Here is a 27,380-nt window from a genome sequence, read left to right as displayed (position 1 = left end):
CCCTGTCTCTCTATGTGCTGCTCCTGCTGGAGGTAGAATGGAGCTGTCTGTGTGGGGCAAGGCTTGTAGGGCTTCCCAGACCCTCCTGCTGCTGTGAGCCAGTGCTAGGACAAATCCAGGTGGGTATGCTTGGTCCTTTGGTACAGAAACAGGGCTGACGTTGACTGCACTCACTGCCATAAGCACCACACTTCCCATAAATCATTAATTTTTAATTTCTTTCAGTCTATGCCAGGAACTGTAAAATAACCCCTACTCAATTTGAAAAAGACACTGAGATAAGCCAAGATATTACCTTTCCTCTTTGAAGGAATTTTACTCTCCAAGGCATAGTAGGTACAGTAGGACTGTTTGCACATTTCACCATCTCTGTCCTTTCTTTCTAGCTCCTCACTGGACTTTTCTCATCACAGAAACTCTCTAATAATTTTCCTCTTCATGTTCTTATGCCATTTCAAAAATTAACTCTCTGAAGTTTCATCTTGTTTAAATTTCTCTTTCTCTCCTTTATCCATTACTAGAAAGGTATAAAGGCTAAATGAGGTGAATGAGAGTTTAACCCTACAATGTAGTTGCACTTTCCCAGTCAAGCCCTGGTTTTACATTAAACTTAGAATGGATGCAGCTTACATGCCCAAAATTTTGAAGGCAGATTTCTGTGTTCCTTTCAGCCTCATAGGTAAAAGCCTACTTCTGGCTCTGCTTGCAAGATACATCAAGTGGTCATGCTGTCTTCTTTTAAATCTTCACCTGAGATGAAAGTGAGTTTTCATCTTGATTTCTTATCCACGTTTAAACTATTTATTTTAAACTTTCTAGTTCATTTAATAAGTTTGCATGGAAGGTATAAATGAGATCAAAAGCCTACTTTGGCTGCTTTTATTTGTCCACGCAAAGCAGTACATTTTATAATCTCCATGTTTTTCCCCCTTAGATACAGTGTCTTTAAAAGCAGCTGATACCATTGCAGCATGTTATCTACACTGGCATCACAAACATCACTCGTGCTGTCCCAAGCACTCGGGGAGCACTCTGGTGACATTAAGATGGCTACAGCACAGCAGAAGGGAGGTGGGGTGTTCTTCACCTGAGCTTAACCATGAGATGTGATTGTTGTTCTTGTGCCACACGACCCTGCCCCTCCAACTAGCTGGGATCCACCCAGAGTCTCCAAGAAGAGATAAAATACTGCTTCAGTTTCAGCATGGAAATTCTCCCTGCTGTGCAAAAATCCATAACTTCCATAACTACACAACCCCTGGCAAGGGCTGGCAATTTTGCTGGAGGCCTTGATCATGACAGTTTGTCCATCTGGGTCAGGAAAAGGTGGATGGATGGAGTAGCCCTGGGAAACCGTTACGCCACATGCTGCCAAAAACCCATTCAGTGAATGGTTTCCATCTTCCATGCAGTTTCATAAAGATTTTTCACAGAATATAAACTGGAGAAGGTCAGGATTTCTTCTGGTTAAATGATATTGGTAGTCTGTGGAGAAATACATTTTTCTTGCAAGCAGAGCAGTTACTACAGAGGAATGTTAATATAACTTTGATCAGAAAGGCTCTGTTAGGTACAAACAGGTAAATCTCATCTAAGAATGGTTTTGATTTAGTCACAGAACAAAATGCACATTTCCTAAAGCAAAACAAATGAAACAAGGTGAAAGAGAATAAGAGAAAACAGAGAGGGGAAGGGCTAAGATCTGATAAATGTTGGAGACTGTGACCTATTACTTATGAAATTACTGTGCTGTGAAAATAAAAGTTTGTTCTGTTCTGCTTAGGAATTTAGGTACACAAGACAAACAGCATTTCTCTCTGTTCAAATACAGCTTTTCAATGGAGCAAATACAGTGGTAAACAACACAAGCTGTGTTCTAAAATTTTTTTATTCCACCAAATTCTCCTCACTTTCTTTGGCCATCTCTTATTATCTCCTTAGTGGACACTAGCTTACAATTTTCCTATGTATGCTGTTTGTCTCACTAGTATTGCAGGACAAAGTACAGGCATCCAAGATATGTCTTCAGTGATAAGATGATTCAAAACTGTTCATATGACTTATGCGCTACCTATCCCTACAGATATTTTATTTTGCTTCACAGCTGCCTTTTCAGATTTTATCTCATTGCCACTTACCATAGTATTTGTTGTGTGGGTGTATTGCTAGCGAACACAGCCTAGCTAGATTTACTTTTAAATGCTGTGAATTTAAACTGCAGTAAGTTATTATGCCTTATCAAAGTGCAAATATTATGTTCCTACCCACATGCCTCTTGCTAAGCTGCAGGTCTTTAGACTGGAGTCCCTTCCTCCTACCCAATTAGTATAAAAGCCAATGCAGAGAGTAAAGTATCTATTTATGTTTGGGAAGTAAAATCAACGAGTCCAAAAGGAATTTAACCAATATTTTGAGTTGGTGTGCTGTGGTGTATGGCTGTGGTGTATATCAATAAAAGTTCTTTGTCCAAAAAATTCCTTCTTTCTCTTTCCTATCCCTTCCTCACCTCCACTCACCACAGCTCAAGGGCACAGTAAAGTTCACCTGTTAGAGGAGTCAGAAACAGGAATACAGTCTGTCAAAGTCTACCTGTTTTGCCCTTGCGGAGCAACCCATGAGGAGATGGTACAATATGATGTCAGTCCCCAGGATGGTTCAGAGCTGCCTTCCCATCAGCAGCCTCCCATCCTGTCCTTGCTTTTCTGGTCTGACAGTCAGTGCAGCTCAGAGCCTGGCTGTGCAGATGAATTTTAACAAAGCCCTTTGAAAATTAGTGTGGCCATTTCCATTCAGGAGCCACATGAGTTTCACTCAGGACCTGCACTGATGTACATGAGCTCTTGGAAATACAAAACTGGAAATTTTCTTCAGCTGGGGAATTTTGCCTTTTTTTCTTCAGTTCCTATTGCAATTTTTGTCATAACCAAAGAGCTCTTGAATTCTGGCAGATAGCATGGAGGAACTGGGAATCCCTGTTCCTCATTACAGTGTCAGATGGAGCAGTTCCCAAGGTGTTATGAAACACTGCAGTGGGGTCACAACAGGAAGCACAACTATCATCAGTAAGTAAAACACAGGCACTCCTTCCTATTCTAAGACTCCAGAACTTCCTTATCCTCCAGCTCAAAATCCTCTTACAGCTGTTGCATTTATTTAAAGCATTTTTTTTTCTTATTGCTGCTTGGGACACATTAAAACCCAACCCCTGTTCAGTCCTTCTGCATGCAGAATTTGCATGAGAAACAGGTAGAAAGAAAATAAAAAGTGCAGCTTAATCAATCCTTAGTGGAGATCTTTAAAGCTCTGGTCAAAGTTCTGCAGTCTGCATTATGTACTCTTCTGGTTCCACCTGAGCTCCTGACAGAGCTTTGTGTCATGCTCCTCTAGCCTCATTTCTCTTTCTCTAATTTAATGGTGTGCCATCATGATGGAAAGTAATCTCACAGCCTATTTAATATGTACCTGTTGTCCCACACAACAATTTAATCAGAATTTTATAAGGTTTGGAAAAAACCCATCTGTTTAGAGGTCAAAAAAGTACAAGCAGTCACTGCTCTCAAAAACCATAGAAGGGATTATTTCCAACTAGGTGCAATGACTGGGTCAGATCCTAATCATTTTATTTCTATGAACAGGCAAACCATGAATGGAGTGACATGACTGCACTAGGTAAGCAGGATCCAACCTATTATATTCAGTTCCCTCAACAGGCCTGGTCCTCATTCATCAAGAGTTCCAAGGACCTTTTGACCACAATCAGGCAACACAAACAAATTTAAGCACAGGATTTTCTGAGCAGTTAAATTTAGGCACATGCTTAAGCATTTCCTGAGTTAAAATTCAGAGCAGTTCTTGGGGTTTGGTCTTCTCTGCTCTCATTTGTGGATACAGAGCAAAATCTTTGTGAAGACATGGCTGCTTCCAGCCTTCACACAGATTAACATGATACAGTCCAACATTTTTTTGCCATCTGGGGACTTTACTGTGTGAGAACTTCTCCAGCTGCACAAAGAGAGTCAATACCAGCAACCCCATGAGCTGGATTTCTTTTCTGTCCTTTGGGGCTGACCGTCTGCACAGGCAGAGATGTAAAAGCACTATTGCATAAATCCAGGAGGATGAATGAGAAAGCTGATTCCCAGGTACATCATGGCCAAGTACCACTGCTGTTGGCTGCAAAAGGGATGGCTGCAGCCCCTGGCCAGGGCTGTGAGCGAGGAAAGGGAGTCCAGCAGTGCAGGCAGTAGTCGCACACGGTGTGAGATTAGCATGTCTGCTTTCATTCACCACTGTGTGCTCAGCACCTTCTTTTAGGAGACAGGTACAGCCTGCTCCATCCTTAGGAGAAAAAAGTTGGGGAAAACATCCATCTGAACATTTTTACTTTATCCTTAGCGCTGTGATGTAACACTTGAGCCCACCCACAGACTACTGGCAGGTTGCAGGCAAGCTCCCAGTGCCCATCCTGTATTTCCATAGAGCTCAGCTTTTGTTTCAGGCTTCCGTAGCTGCTCCACCTGCACCAGACCCCAGGGCCTCCCCCTGCAAACAACCTCTGCAGCCCCAGGATTATCTGGCTTGTAGGGACAGGGGCTGTTGACTCTAAGTTTGCCTGGCTTCTCAGGCAGGATGCTCGGCACAGTGATACAGGGTAGGTGTACACTACAGCCTCTCAAGATTAGTCAGCAGCTATTTTTAGCCCTGAGCTGTTGATCCAGTGGCCCTTTCTTTAACTCTAGGTCAGGTACAGACTGCAGAAAAACTTGCAAAGGAGTAAGCAGTGACAGACAAACTTCAGAGGACAAAAACACTCTGATCCAGATGGGTCAGCCTCCCTCAGCCTTCTGGAGTCTCCATCCATCCTGGGTAAACAAAGATTAATGCAAAGATTGCTATGAAGTGGTCAGAAAAGGAGGGCAGCATATAAATTGTAAATTGTGGCTTTCCTTTGACTCCCAGTATAAAAGTATCTACAGCCTGAGGATTTGATTGACAAAATAAAACACATTACATTGCATACCCCCTATGCCCATTGCCTCAGGTTTTGTAGCCTTTTGCAGAACACACACAAGTCTAAGAACCAATGTTCATTTTGCAAACAGCTGTTCTGGATGAAAATGGAACTGCCTTGACTGCCTCCTGCCCCAAAATGAAGATCACTCCCTGAACTCCACACATACATAGAAAGAGAGCTTGTGTGATCTTCTCTTCATCCTCTTCAGAAAAAAATGCACTAGGTTATTCCACCTTGCCCAGAAGAATGCTGATTTCCAGAGCAGGTGATGCAGTAAAAATTGGACTATTTGAAAATGTTGCAAATCAGGAATTCAGAGTCTCCAGACACTGTTGCAAGACTTGAACCTTGAAATTTATCAGTCAAAAATTCTCCACACTAGCACTAAATGATTCAGAACATGCTATTAAAATCTCACTGTGAAGTAAAATGGTGCTGTGCACAGACACCCATATTATCAAATTCACTCTCAGACTTGACTCCAGTTTTGCACACTATCACTGCTTGTGTCTAAAGTTCTGAGAGATATCAAGACTTTTTTCTCCCAGCAAATATGAAGGAACAATACCTGAAATAATGAACCCAGTGACTAAATTTAAGCACAGCACTGAAAAACATCAGGTCATTGAGATTCTTACACTTTTCCTTGTTAATATGCTGCTTCTTTGAATGCACTGTATAAAACAAAGTTAGCAAACTTCACTGAAAATATTAACGCTACCAAATGCAGCTGGATTGGATTAAAAAGCAATGGATATTTCCTGGAGATAAGTGCCTGCCTGCAAAATTTCCATTCTACAGTAAGCTTTATAGATAAATAAACTTTTTTAGTAGATATGAGTATCTGAAGTAGGAAATTTAAAAAAATAATAGGCACAATGGGCACATCCGAAGATGGATACACTTATCCACATAAGTTCAGTTTCAGCAAGTCCAAAATACTATTTCTTCCACATTTCTCTTTTTTTTTTCTTCTTGGCAATTGTGAATTTCTTTTAATAGACAAAAGGGAGCGCCTCCAGCTAACAGATTAACACAAATGAAGTTACCAAATCGGGTGGCCAAATTCAGAGGCACGAAGCTGAGCACTGGGAAGCTGGCCACAGGCAGCAGAAGCCATAGATAGGAGAAGGGCAAAAGCCACAGCAATGAGGCACCGTCATCCTCTCCACACCGCTCCCAGACCTTGATGAGAAGCACAGCAGGGCATATTGCAGTGATAACGTGCTCTAATGCAGTTCCCCTGGTGAAATGTTGGTTTTGGGTTGACAGTGCAGCCTCAGTGTAAAGGGTCAGAGCAGCTGCTGAGCCTCAAATGAGAAATGGGGACGGATGTGGTTCTATGTAAGTTTTAGGTGCTGCATTTCTGTGATCAGGAGTGAAGGGAAAGTTTAGAAGCCAAAAGGGGTTGTCTTCAGCCCCAAGTGTTTAAATCCCTGCCTTGGATTAGGGTGGGTTGGTAAGACCTCTTTGCTTGCTTATGGATTTGTGGAAATCTTAACCTTGATTTTCTTTTTATTATCACATTTGGGATAAACAAAATTCAGTGATCTGCATGTATCTTTGAAATATATCATTTTTAATCATTTCCTCCTTGATTTGATACAAAGACAGTGTCTCTGTGGACTGCTGCCTTTCTCTGAATTCAAGCTCCCAGCAGCAGAGACATACACAGCCTCCTCTCTTCCTCCAGCAGCTGAAAGGAGACATTGGCAAGCGTGTGCTGTGGGGAGCAGAGTCACTTCCTTACCATGTTTGGCCAGAGAAAGAGATTGCACCAAACACGGAAGCACTCGTCATTGTGTAGTTCAGGAAAATATTTAAAGCATCTCTTTTGCCTTCCTGCCTTTTTTTTCTCTTTGGTAAAGGAAGATCATATGCTTCTATGTTACATTGTTTAAAAACAAAAGGCTGAGCCGACTCAGACTTGTCTCAACAGTTTTATTTGACCAAGTAGGATTCTGCAGATGAACTGAAACTGGATAAAATGCAGTGCAAGCTTCAGCAAACACCTCAGGGCACTTATTGACCAAAGTGGTGGAAGGACCAAAGCATGTCCCTGCCTAAGTGAAGTTAAACCACAATTGATAAAAAACCAGCTGGGGTATGAAAGAGATTAAGCATGGAGCAGGAAAGCAAGTACCACTGAGCAAAAGGAGTGCTTTAAAAAACAGTTGTTTCAGCACTCTACATGAAAATTAAATGAAAATGCAGTTGTTTTCAAGTAAGCTCTGCTGGAATGCATGCCACTAGCTGGGCAGTCATTTTAAATGCTATCAAAGCTGTTACTTTATGGCATTTTTTTTTTGTTGGTCTCATAAAAGATCAGTGTCTCAAAGAATTCCTATTAGACTCCCACCTTGCGGGCAGAGTGCAGATCAGTGTCTTTCTCCTGTCCCCCATGAATGCCTCCTGCCCCAAAAGCAATGCTTCCAGCAAAACACAGTGTCAGCATGATTGATTTGCAGGAAATCAGTGGTTTTGCTTTCAACACACCTTACCCCAGCAGAAGGACAAGAAAGAGGTGAGAACGATCCAATAATAATGTGCCCAAGGCATATGGGCTTTTTTCTCAGCTGCCTTGTGCTGGGCTGTGAGTGCCTGCCTCCCTTTGCACAGCCCTACAACTGCAGCAGGAAGTCTGCAGCAGAAGGAAATCCATCACTTTCCCTAGGACAGTGCCCCATACATGTTGTGGCACTTTGGTTTTTTTTCCTCTCACAGGATGGAGGCTTCAGAGGGCGTGCATATTGCATTTCTAGTTTCAAAATCCTGAAGGAATTCCCCTCTATAGGACTGGTTATGCCCTTGTCACAGGCTTGTGGGGCTCCCTCCCAGACACATGAGCAGCGCTGGTGAGAGCAGCCATGGGAGCAGGATTCCCAGAGAAACATTCTCTCTTCATTACTGTTCAGCAGGGCAGTGGCTCCATGCCTTACGTTGACACACCACAGAAGAGGGGGTCAGAAAAATCCCCCTATCTGGGAAAGCAGTTGATCCAGCTTCTACCAGGGAAACCTTTCAAAGGCAATTGAAATGAAAAAAAGCCATTCTTCATTATTAGTAATGATAGCAACAGCAGCAGCAGCAACAGCAGATTGCATTCATCATTCTCTCCCCTGAAAAGCTTTTAGCCTCATCTGCCTTAGTTTTTAAATTAACAGCATCTGGGAAATTAGAGCTTATTGATTCCCTGGGTTTCATCCCATTCCTTGGGATTCAACAGGGGTATATCATCACTCTGTGACTGCAGCTGAATTGTAGAGCAAGGCTGGTGGTACTCCACCTCTGCAGATGCTCATGGGCTTCCTTCAGAGGCCACGTGCAGAGCTCCAGAGCCCTGCCCAAGCTGTTGCTGGAAACCAAAGATGTGCCTCCAGGAAGAAGGTTTAAGGATTGTCCTCTCCAAGTCCCTGGAATGATAAAGACCAGAGGAAAGAGCTTTCTCTGATTACTGCTGATCTTAAATAAGGACAATATTTTCTGGCAAACTATCCTGAGAAAATGTTGAATTCTTCATTTTTCCTAGTAGCAGTCTACAGAGAAAGGTTTCTCCTACAGCAAATCTAGGAGTTTCCAGTCACTGGCTCTTTCCTCTATTCCCAGCTGGCTGCTATCCTGCTCTGAAATCCCTATTTTCACAGGATAAAAATAAAGATTCCCTCCCCATCTCCTCCCAAACCTCTGTGGCACCCTCATGGCACAGAGAAGTGCAAGCTGATGGAAGGGACAGGACAGCCTGAGTGCTGCCTGTAGCTACTACTCTAGTTAATACTCCTAGTGGTTAATAGTACTGCTGCCTGTAGTATTAGCCCCTGCATCTTATCTCAGATCATATGCCACCTCACCTTTGCCTCTCTGAGGCTCAGTCTGGCCTTCTGCCTCATCCAGTGTAACCCCAGACTCTGAAATTCATGAGCAGCTTCCCCTCCTTTTCCTGTTTTTCACACATTTTCTCCTTTCCTGTCACACTTCAGTGTTCCCTGTGCTTGAGAACAAAACTCTTGACAAATGTCACTGCCAGTTACTGCTATGAGCATTAGACAGTTGAGGTTAACCACCAACCTCTGTTTGCATGCCACAAGCACCTAAAAGATGAGCAGCAGCACTTTCAGGGACAAAATGTTAAAAGGAAAGACTTTTCACTGTCAGTGGCACCTCCAGTCCTATGATCACCTAGGAGGTTGCTCAAAGCCTGCTCCAGACCACAGCACCCGTGGAGGTTTCCCAGTGGAATTAAAGAGATCCGGGAGCACCAGGTACAGCCATGTGTTATTTGTGTTGTCTTTCGCTTTCACTTCGTTATATCAAATATTACTCAGTTTATTGCCTGGTGGACTGACGGTCACTCTGCGTGGCAGCTGGTGACTCAATGGCAGCACCCTGTTTGTGACAGTGCCGTGGTGACCCAAGCCTACACCCACAGGCTGCAGGATCAAAGTGACACGGGGGGATGGTGGGAGGGAAAACCTTGCTGGGTACAAGCTATGATATTCACTGAGCACCTACTTCTTAGCCTCTGATTCATCTTGAAAGCAGTGCTGGTGGACCCCACAATGCTCACACAGCTGCTTGCCCAGCCAGATGTCACCCCCTCACCCTCACCTTTGCTACAATGGGGTAAAGGAGAAGTTCTTCCAGACAAGAAAAGCCTCACCCATGTCACTAAATATAGGCAATGGGACAAGTTTCTTCCTTGTCTGCTTGACATCCATCCAGCAGAAGAATTCTTGAACCAGGGGCCAGAAGCAGTGACTGGGTTTAAGGTGCTGCTGAATGATGTGCCTGATGAAACTGGCAAAAACTACTCCAGGGTCCCTTAAGTTACCCATGACTCAGGCATCTATGAAGTCATGCCCCATTCCTGTTTATCTTTTTTATAATTTTTTATATATTGTCTGATACTCTGTCAGCCCTAGTGTTTTATTAGACTTCCAGGTCAAGGGTTGTGAACTCATTTGTCATTGTCTTGTGCAATAAAATTATGTCTTCCAGTTTGACAGAAAAAAATTTTGGTTTTCATTGAGGATTTCAATATTCTTTGCAACATATGTAGTTCTCCAGATGTCTGAATGCTTATAGAGTCAATACAGGCTTCCAGCATTTATAATGACCAGATTATATATGTCTTTCTCCCAGCGTGTCCAAAGTTCCCTCTTCATGGCCTCTGACTCCATTATTTTGTGTCCTTCTCATAAGTGAACTCTTAAACCTAATACTTAAACATTAGCCTGGCTGAGATAATGTTATTTGTTTATGTTCTATTCTGCATAGCTCTGGAAAACAGGACTGGAAAGAGTTTTGAGAGGTTATGAGAGAGAAAAAGGGAGAGAGACAGAGAGAGACAGTAAATTCCAACCAAATATCTCTTAAATTACGATCAAATGGTAAGTGACTCTGCAAGTTCACAGCATTCTGGGTCCTGGGACAAGGGTACCTGCAGAAGGAAATAAGTCAGGGTCACTGGCTGATATGGGTACAGGCTTGGGTTTGTTGCCTCAAGCAGGAAAGGGTGTCTTTAACTTCTTGGGTGTGTGAGGTCCCTGGTGGATCTTCGCTGTTTCAGACATTGGTCAGAAGGAAGTCCCTGCCACTGGCAGTGAATTGATGGTCATCATGGGACTACACAGGGAAAAAATTATGAAAATACATTGGGTAAGAAGGGTGAAATGCAAGTAGTATGTGTATTTGCCTTAATATTTTCAAAAGCTTTTAAATGCTGAAAGTTGAAGAAATGCTCAGTTGTTTGAGGCTGGTGTACCCATAGACACTGCAGAAGGGAACAGTTACACATAACAACATATGAACACAGCTGCAGTTGTTATGTGATCAAATATTGCCTCCCTGGTGCAAATAATGCCAAAATAGTCACCACATTGCCAATATTAATCTCACTGCTTGGAGAAGAGTAATGACTGGCAAGCCACAAACAAATAATACATTACCAGAACCATTGCAGCATTGATCTGAACTGATAGTGCTAGTCTAGTAAAACATCCAGTTAAAGAGCAGGGAAATAGTTCATGCCATGATGATCATAGGATATAAATTATGCATGGCTTCAGCTGCCCTGTGCTCATGCTATCCCCTAGCATGCAGCTGCTAGGTCCCTGCCTTCATGCCATGTGCTAAATTACTATCAAATCATTTAGTTTGCAAAGGAGGTCTGCAGGTCATCTGCTCCTACACTTCACCCACAGCAGAGCCAATCTTGCATTTGGATGCTCAGAGCCCTTGGAACTTTGAGGATCTCTGGTGATGGAGGTCCCCTCTGCTTCCAGTGTTGACAGTCCTGATTATCGTAAGCTTTTTTCTAATATACAGCAGTTGCAACTTGTAGGTGGAAAGACTGGTTGTATCCTCTCTATAACATCCTATTAAGGCTGGGTTTGCTCCAAGCTGCACAAAGCCAGATGCTCTTGAAGTCTTTCCTCTTGTATGCTCAAGTCCCCAGTTGCTCTCCACTGGACTTGCTTCCATATGTCAACGAGCTTGTTGTATTTAGGAGCCCCCCAAAACATTTTCTCAGCTGTAGTTTCTAACCCTCCATTGTTTTCAAACTTGTAAGATCAAGAATGATCAATCTCTTTATTTAAAGGAAATAAAAGAAAAAGTCATATGAGGGCACAATCCCTGGGCTGTCTCTGCATTTAGCATTAGACAGATGGCTCACATTCCACCTGAGTCTCTGGAGGCAGATGCAGCCCAGATCTAAATGGGGAGCTGCTCAGCTGTGGCCATGTCAAATGCTGACCATATGTCACAACGGCTAGTGTCAAGGGGAAGAGGGGAAAACACAGCTTTACAATCCTGCTCAAGTGTCCTGAAAATCAGCACCAGAGTCTCTTGTACTGTCTCCTGTTTGCTGTTGATCTTAGAAAGACAAGTAAATTTTCTGTCATCAGCTGTCAGGCAAATAAGTTCCCTCAAAGGATGAAAGTCACAATACATAACATGTCCTAATGGCTCATTGTGGAGTATAATCCCCTTCACATGGGACCACAGAAGCAGAGAAGTTTATAAGTGGCCACTTATAAAGCAGTAAACTTCATTTGGAGGTAAGGATGCAAGCAGTAGCCCATATGGAGGTGAGTACAGGAGGATGGGAGAGATGGCAGCAGTTACATACTGCCTAGAGTAATGGAAAAACTTAGACTGGTGTCTGTCTTTTAAAAGAAAATGTTTCTCACTGTTAACTGTATGGAGAGCCTCAGGTCTGTACTCACTGCTCTGCCTAAGAATTAGTCCTCTGACCTCAGCTAAATTAAATGCTGGAACCTCACCCAGCCATTCCAATAGTGTCACTCAAGGTGCATCCTGTGGCCCCATTTCTAAAAATGCTACACAGCAAACACAAAATAATACAATCAGTACATAAAAATAATACAATAATCACATCGATATTGATGAGCTCCATAACAGTTTACTACTTGAATAATAAACAAAAAAAAAGGAATTGTTTTCAAACTACACAACTATAGGCAGCAATGTCTATGAAATATACCCAGGTGTCTGGACAAAGGTTTTGGGAAAAAGTACATTTAGAATGTCCCACAGAATTACATGGTTATCTTTGACATGCAATCTTTGCAGTGCTTATCAAGGTTCAGAGTCCATTAATGTGTTTCAGTTTGGGCACTCAGCCTCATACACTGTCTTACTAGACAATAAGAAAATTTTAAATTGAGCTGCACAAATATCTAGAAATAAAAAAAAAAAAAAAAAAAAAAAAAAAAAAAAATTTAAAAAAAAAAAAAAAAACCAAAAAAACCACATTAGGTCTAAACACACTATTTCATACTTCTGCCACAAGTAATGGCCAGCAGTTGTACCACAGAAACGACCGTCATATCAGGGCTGCCCTGGTGGTAGTCCAAAAATAATTGTACCATCGCTAGGCATGACTCAAGAAAAAATAATTACTTCTGTAACTGGTAAGAACCAAAGGGCACCACATCCATCTGCTTGCCTTATGGCAGGCTCCGTTTGCTCTTTATCGTGAGTGGGCCAGTTTGAATTCCAGCTCCTGCAGCTCGCACTGCCTCGCCCCGGGCCGGGAGCCGAGTGCGGAGCGGCCGGGGCTGCGCTCCCCGCCCGCGGTCACCGCGTGTGGCCGAGCCCCGCTGGCTGCGGGGCAGCGGGACACGAGGAGAAGCCGCTTCTCAGAGGGTGCAAATTACATGCTTAGCAGCCCAGAGAAGGTGCAAAGCACACCCAGCCGCGCTGTTCTGGAGTCAGCTACGCTCCTTTCCAAAGGCTGCCCCCTCTCCTTCCCTGTGGAGCGGAGCCCTGCATGGTGGGAAGGGAGGGCATGGCAAACCTGGGAAGGAACAGACTAAAGGCAAGGGAACAAATAGCTGCTGGAACTGGAATTAGTGTCTTGGTGGGAGGTTGAGAATAAATCTATCATATTTAGCCTCTCGTTCAGCTATGGCAGAGCAGGACATTACACCTAACAATGAACCCCGCAGGTAGAGTATAGGAACACTACGGCCCGGGGGAGCAGCCACTCTGCTGCTCTTATAAATACTCTCTGTTGCGTCTTATAAGTATCCTTACATAAGTATACTCATTATTTCTGCAAGTCTAGAATTCCAGATTCTTCATCTTAACAACAGCCAAAAGAACAAAATTCTTGCTGAGTGTTTAGCGCCTTAGCAAACAAAGTAAGGAGGGAAGTGGAAACTCCCATTCAGCTGACACGGAAAGATGCAGTGGCACTGCAGGCACATTGGCTTCACACTGGGGTTTCCAGCTTCTGTTACTGCTGGAGGGCCCCAGTCCTTCTCACCCTGCTTCCCTCCCACACCTGACAGAATCAATACTTTGCTGTTATGGAGATACCCATCTGTTGCTTCAGCTAATGAGTGCAAAACTGACAGGAAGGCTTCACATAAAAACTCACAAAAAATGGGAATACATGGGCTAGTTTTTGTCAGAAGTAAAACAATGATGTCATGAAGTAACTGGGAGTTTTGATAACTGTGAAAAAAGGGGGAAAGTGGAAGGGATCTGAGAATGCCCCATAATAAAAAAATGAGCTGAGCATCCAGTGAATAGACAAAAATTGACCTAACTATACACTGAAAAAAAAGCTTATATTGAATTATCTACTGAAAGAGGTGAGGTGATATTTATTTCCCAAGCCACCATAATACCTGCAGATCACAGTGCACCTGAAAGACTGTGGTAGACTCCATAGAATCTGCCATTTTAAAATTTGTCCTGAGTCCAATTTTTAAGGGCCCAGTCCTTTCAGGATGACTTTACAGAACAACTGGAGCTACTACCAAAAGAGGAGCTTTCAAAGCATACATGTGTCCAAACAAACTGGATGTTTTTGCAGATCTGTCCCTACCTGTGCATACTAACTGATTTCCAAAAGCTGACATAAATGTAATATAGGAGATAGTCCAGGTACTCAGGCCAGTTTGTAGTCTAAACAAGAGAAGTGGCAGCATAATTAAGATATTTAAAAAAATAAAAGAAATACCAGTTGTTGATGCTGTTAACACTCTGAGCACATTTCTTAATTACAAGATGTGCACTACAGTCCCTTCCCTCAGTCTGTTTGCGTGGGTTCTCTGGGATCCTGCACTTTCAGCACTGGAGTCTGTCCTACAGATTAACACAAAGGAGCAGAGTGTGAAACACTGGAAATCAGGAACATATAGGAATAAACTCAAAGAGTGAAAGACAAAGTAGGAGGAAAACTATATTCCTAAAGGCAGTAGGGCTAGGCAAATGTTACATTGGGTATATAAGGCTATATATTACATTATAAATGCTTCACATAACTATATATTCTGTACTCAATACTTTGAATACTGTGCAGATTACATGTATGTGATCCTAAATACAGCACTCACTCAACATATTAAATACCCCTGCTAAAATAATTGCACAGAATCTAGGGGGAAATGCCAAATAAAACTATCAGTTTGATCCTTTCGTATGGGAGATCAGCCATTCACACATTTTAATATTATCTTAAGTTAGTGGAAGAAAATCAAGACAACAAGAAGTTAATGACAGTAACAGACCTTGACATTTGGTTCATTTCATGGGGGATTTATGAGAGACATATTTTATAATGTGTTTCCTAAGACTGCTTTCCCTAAACTTCTATACTTTGACCCTGAACTCTAAAGTCATAATCAACCAAATAATATCCATAAATTTCACCTTTGTTAAGAGGAAACTGCCCTGTTCCAAATTTTATCTTCAGAATGATGGAAATTCCAGATAATATCTGCACCTGCTGAAATTATACCAAGAAAATAATTCAAATACTGAATAATACTGCATAAGAAAGGTGCACATTTTTTATGGTACAAGCTCCAGTATTGCACTAAAATGACTGAATGTTTATCATTAAGGTAAACTAACCAGAAGACCCAGAAGAGGAAAAGTGAGAAAATAGAGGTGAAATTAGAAGCTTTCAAGATAGCACTAAAAAAGTATATATATATATATATATATATAGTTTGTCTTAAGTGCATAGTGTACACTAATAAATGGGATTATGCAAACTTACACTGGAGATATTGAGTGTACTATTGAGTGCTGTAATGTTTGGATGTTCAGAAGGGCAAAAGTATGTTTGACTACCCTGCTGGAAATCCTGTTTTGCATATTAGGAAGGAAAGCATGTGTGTGACATGCCCCTTCTAGGCAAGCAATAAACTGTGAATAAATTGTGCTGGATTTATAACAATGGCCTCACTACTGTCAAATGCAAGAATAGTGGCTGAAGGCAGCAGACAGTCCATTAGCAAATTAAAAATCTATACACTGCATCTATGGAAGAAGCAATCTATAAGGGCCCTCTAACATACATTCATATCACAAAGGATAATTTCTCAGACTTCATTATATTTGTTGAAAGAATTTAGTATATATGGCTGAAATTCAGCATGGTGTTATAAATAATTCACATTGGCAAAGACCAAAGCACAGGCCTTGATCACATAATTAATTGATTTATCTGCACAGAGAACAACTGCCAAAGCTTTGTTCATTGGTGTGGTGTTTACTCCAGTGATTAGTCCCGCTGGTTACTGCCACCCTTTCGCAACCTGGAGTGTGCCCACCCCATAAAAAGTCCTCCACACAGGGCTGGACAAGGGTGTAAACTGATAGTGATTGCTTCATAATCATAAGCTTGTATTACTTTGTTCTCTCTGGTGGCCCATTTTCTTTTAAGAACAATAACATTTTACAAAGATACCATGCCTGAAGACACATGTGATTAAGATGTCCATAATACAGCACTGATCTAAGCTATAATACTTCTGTAAAAACATCAATAAAAAGGAATTTTAAAACATGCTAACTACTGCATGATACACCAGTTTCCTATCTGCCTTTAATTTCACATGCATATTTGGATACTGTTCTGTGTGAAGGATGATGTGTGAGATGTTCTGTTCCAGGAGAACCAGTGCTCTGAGTGGACCCATCCTTGCTGTCTCTGGGCCAGCACCGAGTAACAAAAACAACAAACTTTTCAAGATCACTTACCAGAGCTGGGCATGAGGGGATGACCCTTTCTCCCTGCCCTCTTCTAAAGCACTCACAGAAGAAAGTTGCCGAGGGCCAGGCTCTAGCTGGGACTTGCTGCTACCCTGGACATATCCAGCTGAAGTTGTGGCTGCCCTTCCCATCATCTGAGGCTCCATTTTGTCACCTGCACTGGGGTGGACTCTCACAAAGCCCTGCAGAAACAGCAGTGGTCTTGGCTGCTGAGCAAGGCAGGAAGGCCTTGACTGAACAGTAAAGCCTTTTTCTCTCAGCATTTGGAAACGCACTCCATTAGGAAATTTCATTTGTTTCTCTGTGTGTGTGTGTGTGTGTGTGTGTGTGCACTATAAACAAAATGTTCTCACATTCATTCAGGTCAGTCTTGCATCTAGCTGAATCCTGACCAAAAGCAAAGCTGTCTCCTCTCCCTGCTGACTGTAAAGAGAAGCAGCAATGACTCACTGGTCTTCACATGGGGATTTCACACGTTTGCCTTAGCATATATACCAGTTCCACTACATACAGCCTGTTTAGCTTCGGCACTGCTGACTAGAAGGACATACAGCACCTCCACATCCCTGCTGTGCAAGATAAGCATACGGTACTGATATGAAATGTAATTGATTTTACTGGCACAGCCTGTCCTGCAGCTCACAGGCAAAAATCTCAAATAATTTAAAGGAATCAGTAATCTGCTATTAAATTGAAACTATTAATATGTGATATTGCTTCTTCAAACACCCCAGTGAACTATTTGCAATGGCTTCCTTTCTTTCTTTGTAACTTCAGCCTCCTTCTTTCTTTTTCCTTCCATTTATATCTTTCAAATGTACTTATCTGAGCACTCCTGAAGGATGACATGTAGAAAAAAAGCTATACCAAGACATAATTACACTGGCATAGCTAACAGAAAAGACCTAGATGTTTCAAATGTCAGTGGATCTGAAGATGTGTGGGCAGGATTTACAACACTGGTATGTTGCCACTGGTAACTGACTGCATTTTTAACCTTCCCACTGCTGGCTAGCAGCGTGAAAAAGGATAAGTCTAGGAATTTAGCACTGGAAATAAACAAGCTCATTACAACCCTCTAAGATGTATTGTTTTGAAGCTGAGACAAAGAGGAAGGATTGTATAAAGGTTAGAGAGGAGCTCTTTCTTCCTGATAGGCAGCCTGCACCGCACCTAACCCTTCCAGCTTGCTGGCATGCAGCTGTTTCCTCTGCTGGATCAGCCGTGAGGACCACTTTTGGTCACTCCATATAGACGGGAAAGGAAAGAGTGATGCTTTTGCTGGCAGCATTTAAAGGCACAGCCATCTCAGGCAAAAGATACTTGATAGAGTTCCACTGTCAAAAAGTTGGCAGAAGTCTCCTGCTGAGAGTGAGCAATTCGGAGGCACCAAGCAATCTGACAGACTATCAGACCATATAGTGGAGTCAGACACATGATCTGAGGCAGGGAGCAGTTGCTGGCAGGGGCGTTGCACTCATGGCTTGGGTTTGATAAGTGAGGACCAAGGAGAAGACCAAACTTCTTGGGCACATAATGGTGGTGTGCACATTATTAGGGTGCTTATCTAGGTGGAGGAGAACAAATTTAGGGCAGGATTTCATGAAAAGTTAGAATATGTGAAAGGAAACAGTGAGAAGAGAAAGCCTTGAGATATGTGATTGCACTTCATCTGTTGTGCAAAGAGGGGGGATACTCCCATTCCTGCTGAGAAGTGCTCATTGCAACAGAGTCCTGGCCAGGAGGCCCCATACAAGCTAATATCATAAACTGGGGAGAGTTGCATGGGACCAAAACTATGTTATTACCCTTAATTAGACACTCAAATGAAAAACAGCCTCACATCTAGAAAACTCACTGAAATGAAGGCAACCACACCTGCTCAGCACCTTGGCATTTCATAGGGACTTTGCTGCAGCAAGGATGGAAATTTCACTGGAAGGTGTGAGCATTCAACTGCTCCATTACTGTTAACCCTAAATGTGCATTTAGAAGTCTTTTAGGCAACCAAATTAAAAACTGTGTGAAACCATTCCTGGTCTCAAAACACTGCTTGCTGGTTTTTTATGATCTTGGAGAGAGCAAACTGCAGATGTCACAGCATTGCCTTTGCTAAAGACAAGCTCTCTGCCTATCAGCTCACAAATTCCAGCTGAGAATGACATAGAAGAGACAGTGCTCTACTCGTGCTGCAAAGCATGTGATTTAACAGCTCTTCCATTTAAAGACCTTTAGGAGAATGCCAGTCTGTTCCTAGTTTTAACCTTTAAAATGCAGCAAGGACTTCAAGAGCGACTTTGGCATTTCTCAGTGTAACCCACACCTCCCACATGCATCAGGGATGACTTTACAATCAAAGCACAAGGGAAGCAGACATGTATGAATATGTACAGTCTATGGACCCCTGTAAAGGGAGGCATGTCTCCCAGAATTTCACCTCTATTCCTCTTGGCATCATTCTAACTCCTCATGCTGAGAAGTGGTGTCATTTTTAGCCTCATTAATTTTCAGGGCTTCCCCTTCCCCCCTCCACTTAATGCTGGCAAGTCAGCTACCACGAGTAAAGCAGGCAGCAGATTTTTCTGTGTTTCTCAGAGTGGTAATTAAAGTTGCTAAAAAATAATTTAAAAAATTAAAGAAACGTGAAGTTCTTCCCAGGAGCAATGTTCTCTGCATGATCCAAGCATCAGCTGCTTTTGTAGTTATGAGCTGAGAAGATGAGATTGTTTGGGATCCATCTGTCCTGCCCCAACGTGTCAGAGTCATGGGGTATAGCTCAGCTGCTAGGAGATTTCTTATTCCTAATTCATTTTGAAACAATACTGTGGGAGCAAAATCATTGATGCCTTCACCAACTCAATTTCTTGTTTTGTTTGCTATTGCCAGGGAATAGGAATTTTTGTATAAAGCTCATTCATCTTTTATTGCTTTCTCATGAAAGTAATTTTGTTATGCCCTCCATGATGACTGTTCCTGGGACCTTCTAGCCTTTGGTGTAATGTAAGGACAAGATTGAAGAGGTAGGCATCAGGCCCCCCCTCAGACAAAGCCTTCACGCAGGTTGCAGTATCCTTAATCTAGCAATCAATTTCTTTAAGTAATGGATTTACATTTGAGCTGTTTGCCCTGTTCTTTGGGTGCAAAGTCATCACTGGGCCAGGACCAAAAGGTTATGGCTGGTCTGCATTCCAGCCTAGTGCTAGTAGGGCTCAAGCATTTTGTGTTACTGCACTGTGTGGCTGAAACTTTGTGACTGAAGTGAGGGGAAAGCTGAATTGAAATGTTAAAATAAAAAAGTCTCTGCTGCCCTGGGGAGTGCCCTGGGGCTGCCCCTGGGGCCCCACCGTGATACTGCCAGCAATGCACACCACAGGATGACACTGTGGGTGACCTGTGCCAACAGGTCCCCCTTCACAGGAAGCCAAGCTGGTGTGAGTAACCCTGCTGTGAGCCTGGAGGATGCTCAGCATGCTGAAGATGGTTTCCACTTTGGTAGTGTGGATGCCTGGGGCCATGTCCACTTTTCTGTCTGAGGATGTCACTCTGCAATGGCCTCTTTTTCCCCACCACTGGTTCTCACATGAAACATCAAGAAAAACGTGCAATGCAAAGAATGGACTTTTTTATTCACACTGCACAGGGGGTCAGTGGCATTTCTCAGAGGCAGTGTCCAATTTAGGTAGAAGGATGAAGAATATCCTTCTGTTGGCTCAATTTTCTTGTGCAAACCACAGGATATAGAGCAGGTGAGGTGAACTAAGATGCATGAAAAATTAATCCACCAAATTATTTTTCTCATTATTATACGGCTCCACAATTCTTTACATTATCTTACATCAAAATCTAGCTGAGCAGAAGGCTTTAAAGATAAATTCCAAAACTTCAAGTGATGGTTGAAGAAGTATTTATCCATTTCAAAACATTTAAAAATGCTATACCTGACTAATATAAACCATATCCTATGTAGTTATACATCTGATGGAAAGGAAGCACCATTATAAAAAATTAAGCATAAAGTAATATCTATGGTAATGTACAAAATATATTAGGTAAGATTTGAACCACCTGAGAATCTGAATTTCATACTTTTGGTCTATAGAGTAGATTTCAGTGAGTTCATTTGACTTGTTAACCAGAACGTTACTGCAGTAGTTTCACACCACTGGAAGATACTAGGAATAACTAAATTGCTCATGGCAGATATTATAGAATACACAAATTCATTCCTGTTCTTGGTTTGGTGTTTGTTGAGGGGAGTTGTTTTGATTTTTGGGTATTTTCTTTCCATTTTCAAACATATCTCTAAGTGTAGTAACTGTACTCAATATTTGACGATAACATGAAAACAAAGAGCACTGCAAGTGTTTGCTCATGGAATCTGCATGAGATTACTTCCAGGCCCAAATTTCAAGCCCATGACCACATGCCAAAGATAAAATGATGAGAATTACAATAGTGGGGAAAATTTTCTTCATCACTGAGAAGCCTTTGGTCAATATAATGATTAATTTTTTTTCAAGACAATGTTTTGATGGGGAACGTGGTGAATATTTGGGCACTGTTCAAATGCTGGAAATGTTTTTAAGCTGGAGTAAATCCACTCACTCAGTTCCAAAATATTGCTAAAAGGAAAATCTGCACTAGGCAAAAAATAAATCTAAAGCTATCAGAAAACCTAAGGTCACAGGAATTGGAAATTTAAAAAAACACCCTATTTAGTCATCTCACTATGCCATTCTTTGCATATTATGGTCTGAAACTAAGGCTATAGGGCTATATTTGACTCTGCTTAGCCATCAATATTCACTTACTATGAGGGAGCAGGGGTTGCAGAACCTCCAAGTTGCCATTTCCCATAACATTGCATGAATCTTGTCATGCCTGACAGTTTTCATAAAGCCCAAACTCCATGAGACTGAAAAATCTCCTGAGAACTCCAGTTTTTGATTACAAGGAGAAAAAGCGATGTTGTAATCCTCACGACTCTAGAAACAGGAGAAAAAAATTATCTTTGCTCTGCTCCCACTATGCTAAAAGCTCATTAACTTAGAGGCAAATTAAGCACCTCTGAGAACCCACCATGCTTAATTTTTATTTTTTTCTCTCTAAACAGGAAGAAGAAGAAGTCAGAGAGGGTTCTGATAAAACCTAGGAAAAGCAATACTGGAATTCAGGTCATTAACTTCAGCTGAAAACAGAGAGAAAAATAGACTCCTGTCATTAAGCCACAGAATTTTGAAACAGGTGTATGATAGAGTGTAGAGTGGTTTTTTTTAAATCACCATATCACAGGAACACTAGCAAATGAAACTGCCAGACAGCATACAAATAATGAATAAATGTTGTCTGCAATTCCTTTTCTCTGAATTTAAAAAAAAAAAAAAATAGCCTGTTTTTTTTAGAGTTTGATTGCCTTGCCTGTTTGAATTGAAAATGCACAAAGCTGGTGCAAAGAGGATCTCACAGAGGGACAAGCCTGACATAGGTTGCTTTGCGTAGTCATCCTACTGTATATCAACAAATAAGCAAGAGCTGCATTTTTTATTTCTTCACACCCATTTTAGTATCAGCCCAGTGGAACTATTGCACTGAACACTGTATTGTGTGCTCATTGTGTTTTATATGATGCTTGGAGTAGCACAGGGTTTCTCAATAATAAAATTCTGCTGTGCAGCAGATGTATGTGGCAGCCATATATGATCACAATACACAATAGGAACTGCTCATTTCTACACTGTTTCTAGGGAAGTAAAGGGTTACTAGGGGAAGTGGTGTTTTATCACACATTCAACATTGCACAAAAATAGCCTAGAAGACCAAAATGCTTACATTGAAGTCTCCACATTTCTGTAATTAATACCACAATGATCTATTTTGGATACCGTCAGCATATGCTTTCTGTCCAATATATGTATAGTTAATGATATCTGGGGACATGCATGAAAGGGAGAGAAAATATTCTGAGAAATACTGACAAAGGAAGAATTTGTTTCAGTACTGGAGGGCAGAGCTTCTCACCACATCACCTCGGCAGAGCTGCCTCTCGGCTGGGGGTGGGGAGGCAGCATCACCAGACGCCGTAAGTCTCATAGGGCTGGCAGACTGTGCCTGCACTGAGTGTGAGATCAAAACCCATATGTTTCTCTTTCCAATGACCCTTTTTCATAGCCAGGTTTTGGGCTTTATTTTTTTTTCCTAGTTAATTTGTGGCTGATGAAAGTTTCTAGACTGACAACTGAAGAGACTAATTTCATTAACACCCAACAACCAGTCCAGACACAGACCTGAGTATTACAATCGATTCCAAGCCTTCATGTTTCACATCATCAATTGCATTGCTGTGAAATAGGTGTCAGATGTGACCACCTCAGTACTGCCTATGCAAAGCATGGCAAAGACCTGCCACATTTTTCTTTGAATGTATGAAAAGAGCTGAACAAGGAGCAAAGCAGGGGATGATTGACTCCAGTCAGTAATCCCTGAATTTGACTTGGAAGGATTTCTTCACAGTTGATTTTGTAATTTTGTTCAGTCCTTGATGGCAGAAACAGAGCTATAAGAGTAGTAGTGGCTTAGTGCGTTATCTCCTGAAAGCAGATCTGAGCTTCACCACCTCGAGCAGCAGTTGGTGGTACCCTTTGACCAGCACTGATCACTTTGGACGTGCAGTTCTGAAGTCATAGGCCTCATTACTCATTAGGTTTTTGCTGAACTATGCTGTATTACAGCATGCACTTTCCTTGACTTACACAGAGCTGTGTATACCTCATGCTTTGCCTCCCTCAGAAATACCTTGCTGTTTTTTCCCATAGATAAATCCACACTAAGGGCTTGCTTCTGCTCCTCTGTGCACGTGCAGCTCATACTGTACACTTCTGCTCCAAGTCGTGTCACATCCCCTGCTACCTGATTAAGATCAATAGCTGGGGGTTGATTAATTGACTTTTCAGAAACTCAGCTTGTAAGTTTCCCATCTTTCCCATTATACATGGGGAATAAAATCAGAGCTTAAACAAGCACAAGAAATGGTTCATTTCCTTCCTGAACTCATCACCTTAAATTATTGTGAAGGTCCTTATATGACACCAGGGCTTCCCAAATTTTCCCATGGACTGCATAAAAAAATCTCAAGTCTAAACCGAGATTCTTATCAAACACTCAATTCTACAAGTTTTCCACTGCTGGGGGGCTGGGGACTGTGCCCACAAGCATGTGGCACCCCTCTGGCTCCCATCTTCTCCAGAAGCACATCCACCAAATCTCCACGGAGAGGAGCCCAGCTGCCCTCAGTGGTGTAAAACCAAGGACAGCTTATTGTTGCAGTCAGATGCTTTTAGGAAGCGGTGATAGGATGAAACCCCAAGTCTATGTCACCCCACCAAGTCAGCAGCCTCAGCAAAACTCACGCTCCCCCAGAGGGACTAATTTTGCTTTATAGGAACTGGCTGAAATTAATGCAGCCTCAAATCCATAAGATAAAACTAAGGCACTGCAGAAGCATGCTCACCACCCTCCTACAGGTTATCTGACAGCATTTTTGTTTCCCAGAATGTTCATTACTCACTCCATTTTGATGAAATTCATGACTACTAAAGACAACTCCTACTGATCTCCCCGGATCACAGGTTTTAGCCGCAGTCATTTGAAGAAAAATAACCAAAAAACCATCCCAGGCCTGAAAGAATTGCCATAATCCAGCAATTTGCATGTCAGATTTGTTATGAGCTTTATTCTACAAGTTACCACAAATGTTTTTGTTCCCAGATGATCCATTTTGAATTTTTAAGAAGACTGTAGCTTTATAAACTTTGAAACCAGTTCTTAGCATCAAGGAGACCGTTACAAGATGTTGTTCAAAACATGAGCAACACAGTAGCAAAATTATTTTTATTTCCATGGAACACCAACCACCAAATGCTTTATGAAACTAAAAAGGTTGTGTTCAGCCTTGGACTTAAAATTCAAGTTGCAGCTTCCTTTAAATACCATATCAAAATAACAAGCCTTAATTATTAAACAAACTAATTAGGGGTTTATACAACCAGGGCTGAATCTCTGCAACAGTACAGAATGGTTCTTAATAAAAGAGCTACACTATGGGTGGGGCAAAGCAATAAACGCAGCCCAATTTTTTTGCCTTTATCAATCTCTACATAAAAGAAATATTTAAAGGAATATACTCACATGGTGACAAATTATAAGATACGCAATTTTTTACTGAAATCTGTCTAAAAACTAGCTTCAAGAATCAAAAGTTTATGTTTTGGTGAGCACACCTATTGAAAAAAATGAGAAAGGCGACTGATGTTTGAGGCATCTCCAAAGGTTTTATAGTATCCTGTGTCTCAGTACCGGCTCTTATGCTTCTTATCCATTGATACAGTTCTCCAAATAGAGGACATAAATACCATCCAGGTTTTAAAACATTTTATTTGCATATTAAAAAAATTGTGCATTCCAATAATTAAAATCATTTGAACAAAAAAAAAAAAAAAAAATGGCACTCGATTAACTGCATTTTACAGCTCGCAGGACCTTGGTACAGCTTTGCATTTATTCGTGTTACTCTAGTTTACTGTAGTCCCACCCAAGTTCTTCTTTCATCAACATGCAAGCTCTTTCATGCCACCAGGACCAAAGCCAGACAGGCAGAGGGAAAGGCAGCGCCTTCATTCAGTGTCAGTAGTTCTCTCTATTCTTTTGATGTGAAAGGGGCAGTACAGTCATTTTAAACTTTATCCAACCTCTTTGCATCTTACAAAGTTAAACAGCTAAAAGAAGTAAAATAAGAAGGCAATGCTTGTGGAATGTACAGTGCATAATTTGGAAGGGCAGATTTCATTACGATTCACCCGCTTGCTTCTCCTGTTCAATTGCTAAAAGGGGGGAAAAAACAGAAAAGGAGAAAACACAATGAAAATCGAGAACCTGATATGCATTCACATGACAATTGCTATAAACTGCTAAAATAAATGTATATTTTTAGCTACAGATCAAAACGGGGTGTAGATAATTGTAAATTAAGCTCTGCTAGGCGGTGGGTTCAGGTTTTCGCTGTCTAGCACAGACATAGCCGTGTATCCTCCCTCCACCCGCCGCACCCCGGCTCCCGCCTGCCGCCCCTCTTTGTCTCCTCCCGCCTCCCCCCCTTCATCCTTTCCTCCCTCCCTCCCTGCCCGTCTCCCTCCTTCCCTGCCTGCCTCCCTCCCTCCCTCCGCGCCTGCTCCTCCCTGCCGCCTGCCCTCACTCACTTTCTTTTGAAGGCAGCGGATTTTTCTCTTGCGTCTCTGTCTTCTTCAATTTGGACTTGTCAAATTTCTCGATCTCAGCCATGTCTGGTTTGTCGGACATGTTGGCAGGTGTCTGCGCAGGAGGGGAAGAGCCCCGTTACCCCCGGCCAGGGCTGCCCGCCGCCCCTGCGGGGCCGCGCCCAACGCGGGGACCCGCGGCAGCCGCACGCTCAAGCTCGCTGCAAGTTAAACGCTTCATCCCCGACACATTTTAAAATAATTCTAATTTTTGGGAAGCGCCTGTATAATCCAGCATCCCAAGCGTTTGCGGTTCTCCGCCAGCCTCCACCGGGGGCAGGTCCCACTATCTGCGCGCCGCGGAGTACAATAGGGGGGACGCACCCGGCGCTGACCGCGTTTTTAACTGGTTAAAGGAAAATTAATTAAAAAATATAGCCCAGTGACGGCAACAAAGCCGCCTTGGCGCCTCGCACGCCACCGCCCTGCAGCAGCGCGCCCTCAGACAATACCCCCACGCGGACAATAGCCCCCTCCCTTCCTCCTCGCCTCGCTCCCACCCCCCCGGACAAAAGCCCCGCGCCCTGCCCTGCCCGCAGTCCCCCCCCCGGCAGGGGTGCCGGGTTCATGCTGCGGGTGCTGAGGGGCCCGGGGGGGTGGCTGGGGGTGCGGCGGGACCCACCGGTGTCGCCGCGCGGTGATGCTCAGTCCCGCCGCTCGCTGCTGCCGCCGCTCCGCACGCCAGTATAAAGGGCGCTCGCTGGCGGGGCGGTTTTATCCCCGCGCCTATGCAAATGATGACGGTGATGTCATTTTGCCGCTTTCCGCGTTTTTCTCTCTCTCTCTTTTCTTCTTGCTTCCTCCCCCTCCCTTCTTCGCCCAGCCCTCCTTCTCCCCATGCACACGCGTACACGCACACAAAGCTACACACACACACACACATGCACACGCACACAGACACAGACACACGCAGACACACAACCGCAGCTTTCAGCTCAGCTCGTAGCCGAGCATCGCCCCAGTCTCCTCGATGCCTTCCCCGGCCCCGGCCGACGGGAGACAGCCTCAGGACGGGCCGGGAGCGGGGGGGAAGGGGGTCCTCGACCACTGCCCCTGGCTCCCAGGCCCCCATCCCGGGGCTGCTGCGTGGCCGGGGCGGGCCGGGCCGGGGGCTGAGCCCAGGACAGAGGCAGGGACCGGGGCCAGGGCAGGGGCAGCCGCCTCCCGCGGCGGCGGAGGGCTGTGCTTGGCTGGAGCCGGGCGGTGGCTGTGCTCCACGTCCCTGCGTGACGCTCTCCTGGTTGAGCAATATCATCTCGCTGATAACGTTGCTCAAATGTCGGCATTTATAAGGAAAAGCCGAAACCCTCGTCCCTTCAGAGCTCCGGGAGCTGTCGGCGGCGCGCCCCCAACCCCCCCCCCCGCTGCCTTTGCATCCCGATGCAGGGACAGCGAAATCCCATTGCTGATGTCGCTGCACCCCTGCAGCAGTGGAAGAAGGGAACCACCCCACAACGCCCCCAGGCCAGGCTTTGGTGCCGGGCCAGCAGACAATGGCTCTGGCCGGATGCCGCCGGGCCCTG

The 27,380-nt window shown here is 43.3% G+C and overlaps 1 protein-coding gene across 1 annotated transcript; it reads right to left on the bottom strand.

Moving 5' to 3' along the window:
• Positions 1-24,961: 24,961 nt before the first annotated feature.
• Positions 24,962-26,602, bottom strand: TMSB4X (thymosin beta 4 X-linked). Its single transcript, XM_041416485.1, has 3 exons — positions 26,480-26,602; positions 25,801-25,912; positions 24,962-25,425 (listed from the first exon to the last, which is right to left on the bottom strand). The coding sequence occupies exons 2-3, from the start codon at positions 25,898-25,900 to the stop codon at positions 25,391-25,393; spliced, it is 135 nt and encodes a 44-aa protein (XP_041272419.1). The 5' UTR covers positions 25,901-25,912; positions 26,480-26,602; the 3' UTR covers positions 24,962-25,390.
• Positions 26,603-27,380: the final 778 nt, after the last annotated feature.

The sequence above is a fragment of the Onychostruthus taczanowskii genome, unplaced genomic scaffold (genome assembly GCF_017590055.1).
Source record: "Onychostruthus taczanowskii isolate IOZ18803 unplaced genomic scaffold, ASM1759005v1 scaffold52, whole genome shotgun sequence".
In the NCBI taxonomy this organism is placed as follows: domain Eukaryota; kingdom Metazoa; phylum Chordata; class Aves; order Passeriformes; family Passeridae; genus Onychostruthus; species Onychostruthus taczanowskii.
Note: the sequence above shows the minus strand (reverse complement) of the source record. Positions and strands in the feature narration are given on the sequence as shown.

Coding starts and splice junctions, on each gene's coding strand:
- TMSB4X (XM_041416485.1), bottom strand. CDS start 25,900: ATGTCCGACAAACCAGACATGGCTGAGATCGAGAAATTTGACAAGTCC. Junction 25,426..25,800: donor TCCGCTGCCTTCAAAAGAAA/GTGAGTGAGGGC, acceptor CCCCCCTTTTAG/CAATTGAACAGGAGAAGCAA.